Below are 10,196 nucleotides of genomic sequence, written 5' to 3' on the forward strand. Positions count from 1 at the left end.
AACCTATGTACATTTTAATATTTGTCTCTAATCAACAAGTCTACGACACGTCTTCAGATTTTAACGGCATTGAAATTTAGGTTTACAATTACTTTAAATACACAAGCATTCTGGAAGAGTTATCTGCTTGCAAGCTTAATCTTTTTTATTTTTATAAATGTTTTTCATATAATCCAGATTATAGAATGTCATAGAAGAACAAATGAAACATGCGGGGGGTGAACCTTTTTGACAGGTCTTTGTGTTTGACTTGGCTAAAGGCTTATAAAAACTATCAGGGGTCTCCTTTTGTTACTGTATCAGTGTTCCTTGGGGTGGGGTTGGGGAGAATGACCTACAGAGGGCGACTCTCTCATCCTTGCAAGCACTTCTACAAACACATGGAAGACGCCTTTTGACACAATTTCAAACTAAGTTTGGTCACACCAGGGTGAGCAGGGCTGTGTGAAGAGAGGAGATGGTCTGAAAAGGTTTAATGGTATAAGAAAGGTAAACACAGAGGAAGATAAAGAGAGGAAAACTTTAGAGAAGGATGAGGAGGGAATCAAAGGAAGAAAACAATGCTAAAGAGAAAAAGGGGATGGAGATTTAATTAAGCAGGACAGTACTAAAACTAATGAGCTTTTAAAAGCAGTTTATAGTTTTACTAATCAACTGATGATCAAGTGTCTAAGTTTATTTCAGACAGTCAGGAGAGGAGTTACAGCTGTAATTTGAGCTCAAACTAAGACATGAAAAGGTTAATTAGGTTTACCTGCAATGTTAAAGGACAGAACCTCATATAAAAGGTAAATTATCTACCAATCTTATTCTTTTAGATGTTATGTTTGATTTAGCAGTGTAGTCAAAGCCAATGTAAGAATCAGTATTTTATTAGCCTCCAGTGTACACAAGGCTGTACAATAAAATGTCCAAGCAATGACAGTTTGCCAAAGCTGAGCAAGTCACTTATGTTGTGTTTGTGCTTTTATTTTTTCATTACGTTGGAAAGAAACAGGAGATGGATCGCTCGCGTGTTGCAGTGCTACTTGATAGTTGTGGTCCATTGTGAAGATCCATTGTTACTCAAAAATCAGGAAGACGGTGTAAAGTCCTGTTGCACCTTCTATTCTCTGCCTGAGCTCTGTGGCCAGGTGAGAGGCAGCCAGACACGAGGGCTGGTGTTTGTTTTTTATCCAGCCCTGGAGGGAAGATGGGAAACAAAGGCTTCCGCCTTCCTCGTTCTATAACAAGACACCGGAGCTGAACTGACCATCCATGTATCAAACCACCTGGACCAGAAGCTGGACCTCATTTGCTCCTGCCCTCACCTAATTCATACCTGGGGTCAAAGAGTCGTAAACTGTTTCTCTGCACTTGATTAGTATTTGTTACTAAATTTCAGCAAACAATGAAGCACATCCAAACATTCACAGCATCACATTAGACAACTAGCTGACTAAATCTGAGTATGTTTTTCTGTAAATTACAGGCAGAATTGGTCAAACACATTACCTGTTTTGAAAATTGTAAAACCTATAAGAATTCAAGAAGATGCAACTTTTCTTCTGAAATCAGTTAAGAAAAATTGAGCTTTGAATAAACAATCCCAAAAGCACTATCTGCTTAATATGATAGTATAATTTCCAAACAATCTTAAGTCATAACCCCTTAAATAGTGCAGTGTTATGAGCTTTAAGAAGGTAGATTCTGAGATTATCTTCAAAATATGGTAGATGATTATGTGACAAAGCCAGACATTCTCCCAAAAGCTTAACATTTATAGCGATCAAACCTTAGTCCCAAAACCATAATTTCTCTCTCTATTCTCACAAGCCCACTCATACACTCATTCCACTATTCCTCTGCTTCGTTTTTATCCCACTCCCACCCAGTCAGTCACTTGGCCGGCTGGTTGGAATGGTCAACAGGCGTTACACTTGGCTAAGTTCTTATTGTGCACGTGAATGCAGTGAGGGAGGAACGGACGGAGGAAGAGAAAGGGAGATGGAGATGTGTATTGTGTGTTAAAGAGCGCAAACAGAGGTTCAGGCCATACGCCTCCCCGATTTAATTCTACATCAAAGCTAAGCAAACACACACACCCCCCACAGCCGATGTCTTACCCTTAACTTCTCCATAACTCCCTCCAAAAGTCACACCCAAACCCTTGGATACAAGTAAGGCTGCATTTTGGATACTACCCACTCCAACATTTTAAGTGGGAGAGCTAAGTGGTGAAATCCTGGAAATATTTAGCTCCAAAAACCACTTCAAGTCCAGAAAAATAACAACATTACAAGTGAAGAACAGAGTAACTCAAGAATGAGATAAAAACTGACATTCTGGCTACAGGCAAGACCTTGTTCATGACTAATGTTTTGAGTGTTTTCACTTAACAGCTGCAAATAAAGTTGTGTGTGGCTGAGTAATAGGCAGTTGGCCTGTAAGATATTTGGTATAACCTCCCCTTGCTTCCTTGCTTATGTGTGGCTGTTATGTGAGTGCACATAAAGTGTGCGTGGGTGTCTGTGTGTTCGATATGAGTGATGCGCGAGGACCAATGTTCTGTCTTCCCTGCAGCAGTGACGGCACACTAGGGGGTTGGAGGACTGGATTAAACACAGAGGAGTGTCTGTCTTGCTGAGTTATAGCGCTCATAACACAAACACACACACAAACACACAACCTGCAGTAAAACACAGACATTGGATGAAGAGACACAGACAATCATATTTGTATCCAAAAACATTTGACACACCAAGAGTCAATGTCATTAAACACAAAGTGACACACAATCAATATGTTATCCAGACACAAACAGCCAGCACAAGAGATCTAAATACAGGGCACAAAGACATTTTTCACCTCAAAATTCTGTCTTTTTTAGAATAAAAGAAAAGGTGGATGGGTGATATACAAACTGATGAATGTGCAGACAGATAGATGTTACAGCAGGAAAGGAAACAAAGTCTGTAACTTTAATGTTAATTTTGATTAATTACTTTGACTTTAACATGTTTTTTTTAACTCCTTTGCATTTTCTCTCTTTTTCATACAAAGTTTCCATGCATCTGCTTGTATCTGGTAAGCCCATTAATCTGATGTAAAAGCGATATCCACAAAAAACAGCAATGGATGACAAAGTTGCTTCTTTTTGCAAATTTGGTTCTTTTTCTGCTAATTTTGTACTTTAAAAGACAATCTGATGGGATCCTGGAAAAGGCTATGTTGTGTGCAAAAAGGAGTTGGCCAATCACCAAAAGCTATTCAAGCCTAAAATGTTGTGGAAAGGCCAGACCCCCCAAAACTAATGTCAGCAACCGCAGTCTACATTTCTAATGCATTTTTTTTTAAAAGAAGCTCTATCAATGATATGGGGTTCCTGAAACACTTGAAAGTTGAATGTTTTAATAGCCCTTTGCATCAATCTAATGGTCAAGTAACTAAACAACAAAAAAATAAGTATTTATGAGCTCATATGTCTGTCTATTCAATAATTTAACAGCAAAAGGGTTTTTGAATGGAAAATGTTCCTCAGTATATAGTTTTTGATTACAAACCCTGCAATTAACTCGATTAAAATGTTCATCAAGTCCCACAACTACAATATGTATATTTTTTTAAATATGTGCTTCCACTATAACAGGCATCTAATTATTTTTAATGTTAGAAAACATGAAACATGTTTTGTTTAAAATGTTTCTGAATCTCAAATCAAGGACAATATAACTAGTTACTATAGTCCATCAAAGCAAGTCCCTTTTCAGCTATTTTCATATTCAGATTTCACATAATGCTTCTCTCTCATGGAGACCCTTTAACCAGTAAAGTGACCTCAGAGTCCTGATGGAGCAAAGAAAGAAAGAAAGAAAGGCTGGTTAAATTGGATTTGGCCCGGCCTTAACCTCAGTCCCTCTCTGTGTTATGTATCTTCTGTGGGCCAGGAGGCTAATTTAATTTGCAGGGGAGCAGAATGGGGGTACGGGTAAATGCCGTCTGTCAGTCTGAAAGTTGCACTTTGCACTCCTGAAGATGTAACAGTAAAAACTGCAGCAGGAACACGCATGACATATGTTCGCACTGTAACCAACCTGGCAGCTGTCTTACTCAAAACCACTACATCACTCTTACGTGTGCAAACAAAAGGAGGCGAGTCAGAAGTTTAAAACACACAACTTATTCAGGAGCTTAAGACGACAGAAACAGTCACTGACCTGTGCTGTCTGTTCATTGCAGCCACCATGAGAGCGGTCCATCCCAGCCGGTGGCGATGATTTGGATCCACGCCTTCTTTTATTAGCCTTAGGGGAAAAAACTAAGTTTTATTTTACAATCATATCTTCCATGATAGAAGATTGTAGATGGGAGTAGACAAAGCAAAACACAACACAAACTCTTCCAATTTTAACATGTACTAAAATATTTAAAGAGAAAAATATAAAAATAAGAATAAGTTAGGCTAAATGCTTGAGTATTGTAATACAGACGGGTTGTTCATAAGGCACTCTTATCCCTGTCTTGACGAGTTAATGCATCTATGACCAGACCAGGTGTGTGTGTTTGGGGGTGGTTTAGCCTCAGGGTACACCATCAGGTTCTGCGGTGCCACTGTCCCCCTGGATGCGACTGTGTAAGGAATCCTTCTGTCACGTCTCGTGCCGGTCAGACAGGCAGAGTCGGTGTTTACAGTCAACAGGGTGGCCTCTTTCTGGTCTGCACTCAGCCCCGATTTGCTCTGGCTCCGTTTTCACTACCTGTTCTGCATGAGGTAGCAGGATTAGGATACAGAGCTAATGGTTGATGCTGCAGCTGCAGATCGGCTCCAGCCAAAATGCACAAATCTTAAAAGTTAAAGGTGGGGCCAGCATGGCAAGCAAAAACAATTTAATCTCACTGAAAAAGGAAAACGGCACTGGACCAAAATCTACTTTAGATAAATTGGACTTCTTGAAACCTAATTGGTATCACTATGCACAACTGCAGCTCTGTGGGAGAGTGGTTGTCTTGCAATTGGAAGGTTGTAAGCTTGATTCCAGCTTTCTGCTCTCATGTATTGATGTGTCTCTAGGCAACCCACTTAACCCCAGGTTGCCTACCAGTCGATGTATTTATGTGTGCATGTTGGTTAGTGTGACAGTCACTGTAGTGTAAATCACATTGAGTCGAAAGTATGATTGGTAAAGGCTCTATACAAATTCAATCCATTTACCATTTTATTTTCCCATTCAATAAATTCAATCTCACCAAAAATATACCAAGTCAAACTGAAATTGGGGTGTCAAAAAGTAGACTTCTACGTCCAGTGTCCTCCAACTTTTAGATATCTCTAGTTCAACACAGCTGAATCAAATGATTGAATTACCTCCATAGCATGCAGTCAAACTCTTAAGTTCTACTAATGACCTCATTATTCCACTCAGGTGTGTTGAAACCGAGACATTTAAGATTTACAGCACACCGGCCCTGAAGGACTGGATTTTGACACCAATGATAAAAAGTTTCTATCTATTTTTCAGATCAAAATTCCAAACTTTTTCAAAGTCAAATTTCTAGTCATCAGACCAATTTAAGCCTACTTTACCGTAAAAGTATGCTCACATTACTGTGATGATAAAGAGTGGATGTATGGAGGCAGAGACGAATGGACATATGGACTTTAATCATTTATCCATATTTATCCAGATATAGAAAATACTCAAATTCAATACTTTTCCAGACTTCACAGGAACATCTCCCATTAAATGTTGCATCAAGTTAAGCTACTGCTGAAGAATCATGTTGCATGTATCTTACCAGAACCTACCTTTTAGTCCTGCAACTACACAGTCCAAATAAAGGCAATAATTCCAATAATAAACAAACATTAAAGTATATATAAAAGGGAATATTTTTTCCATCAGCACAAATTGTATTTAAAATGTCTGTATGCAAAATGTATTTTTATAACTATGGAGTTAAGTAAGTTAAGGAACAAACCTTTATGCAGTGATGAATTTTTAAAAGCCTTTAAAAAGGAGACCTTGATTTGAAAGAGTGCCTCTCGGCAGACACACCCTGACACTCCGCCACTTCTGATAACTCAACCAAAGCACTTAACACATCTGTGACCTGCTGAATGGCTGACTCCCTGCACTCTCACCTACACCATCTGCCACATGTGGACAGGTAACCCAAGCCTGAAAGTGGAGACACACATTATGCACACACTGAGATACGGGGATTTAGATACCAACCAGAACCAGAACACACACAGCCAGCTCTAAAATAAACATTTATGGTATCCGTATATGAATATCATAACTGAATAAATTATGGAAAATCGGATTAACATGACTAGCAAATTTAAAATGTGCATTAGTTAGAATTTGTGTATATATATATATATATATATATATATATATATATATATATATATAAATGGTATTTTAAAGTAATTTTCTGTCAAATAAATAATCAGCAAAATAAATCTGACTAAGATCTATAAAAATGTTTCCAAAATACATTACAACACACTCCTTTTCACAAAAGTAAGAGGAAAAAACCCTAAAGTTTGAAATTAATGCAAAGGACATTTTCTGCAGAAACAGATGGTTCTACTCTGCCACCTGGTGGTTTGTGATAGATCTGCAACTAAGAATGGGCTTTCACAGCAGTAAATGTTCCTGACTGTTCTGGAAACTGTCCACACAGCATTTCATTTGTGACCATACAGGCTCAATGTGGCAAACACATTGTGTTGCACTGAAAAGATCACATCCAATAAACATGCTCAGAATTCAAAAAGGGGAAGTGAAATTATATGTTTGAAGTTCCTGATGAAATTAAAAATCACTTTCCCATCAAAAGAAAATGTTACAAAGCAATTGTGTCTTATTGATTATGTTTTCCCTACAAAAAAGAAGAAGCAATGAAGCAAATTAAGACCTTTGAATATGAAAGTGACAAAACTGTTTTATCAATGAGTTTGATGTACAAAGAACATGAACAGAGGTTTGAGAAAGCTATTCAAAACAAAAAAAATGCCTAAGTTTTTTACTCATTAAGCTGGAGAAATACTAACATTTCATATGATTACACCAAACAGTTATTATAATTGTTAGTAGTAGTAATAGTTTCCATTTCAACATTTATGATTTTACAGCTATTTTATACCAATACTTGAAATGCAACGTATAATTTATTTCGTTGAAATAAAACATCCCGTGAAGCATCCAAGTGATTGTGTAAGTCTAGTTTTCAAAGGTTGTATGATGCTGTCACAAAGAACTTTTCCAAGACTTAAACCATAACAAAACTTTACAAAATACTAATTTAAGAAAGACAAATAAAAGGCAAACTCTTTCAATATTTTCTAAGACAAATTACTATACTTTGATACCAGTAGCTGAAATAATGCTAATAACTTATTAATGTACAGTAAAGCAGGTGAGTGTTTGTGTGTGAACTTGTGCTGTACCTGGACACATCCTGTCCATTATTGGTTCTTGCTGCCTCAAGAAGAGAATCATCTGGTCATTTCAAAAGCACAACAATAACATTAGTACACAGTAAAGAGTGTGTATGACCAGATATTGCAGCTAATTGTATTTCTACAATATTTTTAAACTTTTCAGTTTATGTGCAGGATTGAGAACATGATGACGTGTGTACCTTTGTTATCAGAGTCTTTTTTCAGGCAGAGGGCCACTGCTGCGGCTGACAGCACACCAGCAGAGGCCAGGCCTGCTCGGCTGGCACCCCCACCTGTACCCCGGTTCTCATTCCCACCGCTCTGCCTGCTGTCCTCCCAATACTGATTATTTTGTCGCCCTCTACTGGCCAGAGCCGCCCAGGAGCTACGGCGGTTCTCCAGGTTTGACAGCCATCTTGGGGCGAGGTGGTGGTACTGCACCGATGGATTCACGCTGGTAACAGCGGTCTCTTCAGACAAAATCCCCCTCCTGGATACACGGGACGTGGATACGATAGGGTTCCGGTTGGTCTCCGCCTGTGTTTCGCGGAAACATTGACCTGCGGTGGCGCTGGTCTGGAGCACGCGACCGCACGGTGACAGGCTGCGCGACCTTCGCGTCAGCAGCCTGGTAGGAACGGATGATAACATGGCGATAAACTCACCCAAAAATTATGAGGTAGATGAAACCCTCAGCGAGAGAGAGACCCGTAATTAGCTTGACACTCTGAGTGGAAAAACGCCGCGTTGGTTCAGGTGTAGCTGCCACCGTTCTTCTGCTGCCTACAGTCTGTTTGTAAGCCGAAAATAGCCGTTTCACCTCATCCCAGCCTTTACGTTACTGGATGTTGTGCATTCTGGGAAATGTAGTTCTCCTCGAAAAGTAGCAAAGCGGCGGTTATAATGAAATGTTAGCTTACGGAGCCCTGCTTGGGCTCTGAACATTTTTTATGTTTTAAGTTTGCTTAATGGACTATCCATTTTAGAGGGAATTTTTTAGGCCTAGATAAATCTAAATTACAACAATGGGATGGAAAAAGAATCAACTAGGTGTGCGAATTACTTTTTAATAGTTAAAACTGACTGACATTGAGATTTAAATACTTCGAACATGCATTCATTTTTGTTATGTCTTAAATTAATATTACTCATTAAAATAATAATAATAATAAATACGTTTCTACATTCTATGGCATCTTTAAAACCGCATATTTTTTTGTTCTAAAGAGACAGATGGGACAGAGAAAAGTTTGTTTTGATTTTTAAGGACTCATTTCAATTACCTGATGTGATTGCTGCTTGTTTAAAAACTGAAACGAACAGTTTTGTATTACAGTGAACATTGAATACGACCACCACCAGATGGCGCCAAATTACAATTGTTAAGGTGCATCTCTGTGTTACCTGGTGACGGACTGGTGACCTGTCCAGGCTGTACGCTTCTCCTCACCACCATGACCACTGCAGATAAGCACCAGCCCCTTCACAATCCTGCAAGGATAAACTTTATGAAAAATAAAACTTGAACATCACAATTTATGTTTACTAGAACAATCAAAATGACTATTTTTCAAGCTTTATGGAATTTGCTATTATAAAAAGCTTTCGGAAAAAACAAAAGCTTTTTCCGATACAGTACCATATGCAAAGAAGACTGAGCTAAAGCGCAAAGTTAAGAGGAAATGCAGTATGTCTCTGCCACTTCCTATTATTATGAACTTGATATAAATAGCATCAATGTGCTTTCTTAGTCTTATCGATTCTTATCTGATTCTGCAAAAATTCCAACTCTGCGTGGATAAAAATGCTCTGATGAATTTACAATAAAAGCACCAAACAGATACAATTAATCAGAAACAAGTCATGCAGAGATTTCTTTTAGATATCCCAGGTTATACTGGTGGGCATTTTCTAAACCTAGCCCTCTCCAACTAAGCGCACATATTTTTTGCCTCAGAATATAAGCCTCTGTGGGCTTCCTCCTGTGGAGTATAATGTTCTAGATTGTGTGCTGGCAGTAGCCCTACTGTCCCTCAGCAGACATGAATCATTGAGAACAACATACTCTGCCAGCATAAATCTGCAGACACTTTTCAGATGTGTCAGTGTGGGTTTGCCGTCATGGATACTTGACATTCATTCCCTCCAGCAAACACATCTGTTATGACACTGTGCATCCCCACTACTGAATAGATCAGCTTCTGCAAAAGGTTGTCCCTGCGAGCCAAAACAGCATGTTCTTGAAAAGTGCTTATATGAGCAGTTGGCAGGTGTAGTAAATGGCCATTATTACATCCGTGCCTTTGGTTCTACAAGACTAAAAAGACTGACTTTGCATTTGCAATTGACATTATATGACTGGCACTGTGGTTTTATGAAGTTCTCACAAAGCAGTGGAAGTATTGAGTCAACTGTGCACTTTGTAGGATGAAGGTTGTTCTTTAAGGAAAAGTTTTTAAACAAAATCTTAAAAGGAAAGTGGATATTTGCCATCAAAACCTAAATTGTCTGGCAGATAATTCTAACAGATTGATATTTAAAAGGCCTCCCTCCCAAAATGTTAGAGGCCCAATAACAAACACAGGTGATGTCACAGAATATTTATTAAGAGAACCTCTGTTTTTAATTTTAACCTTTCCTTAATTGTCTAGTCCAGCGGACTGCAACCTGCAGCTTTGGAGCCACAAGTGCCTTTTTAATTCCTTTGGCCAAAAATTATAACTGATTGAATTATTTTCAAAAATTATAAAAGCAGCAAATAAGA

General features: G+C 38.5%; 1 protein-coding gene across 1 annotated transcript in view; it reads right to left on the reverse strand.

Annotated features, from left to right (window-relative positions):
* Positions 1–8,336, reverse strand: part of clpb (ClpB family mitochondrial disaggregase) — a 31,536-nt gene extending 23,200 nt beyond the window's left edge. The window contains exons 1-3 of the mRNA XM_055027838.1: positions 7,633–8,336; positions 7,439–7,490; positions 4,197–4,283 (exon numbers count right to left, since the gene is read on the reverse strand). Coding sequence (XP_054883813.1) covers positions 4,197–4,283; positions 7,439–7,490; positions 7,633–8,083 — 590 coding nt within the window. The 5' untranslated portion in view covers positions 8,084–8,336. The remainder of the gene's footprint in view (positions 1–4,196; positions 4,284–7,438; positions 7,491–7,632) is intronic.
* Positions 8,337–10,196: the final 1,860 nt, after the last annotated feature.

This window comes from Poeciliopsis prolifica, unplaced genomic scaffold (assembly GCF_027474105.1).
Source record: "Poeciliopsis prolifica strain line A6 unplaced genomic scaffold, Auburn_PproV2 SCAFFOLD004, whole genome shotgun sequence".
NCBI lineage: Eukaryota > Metazoa > Chordata > Actinopteri > Cyprinodontiformes > Poeciliidae > Poeciliopsis > Poeciliopsis prolifica.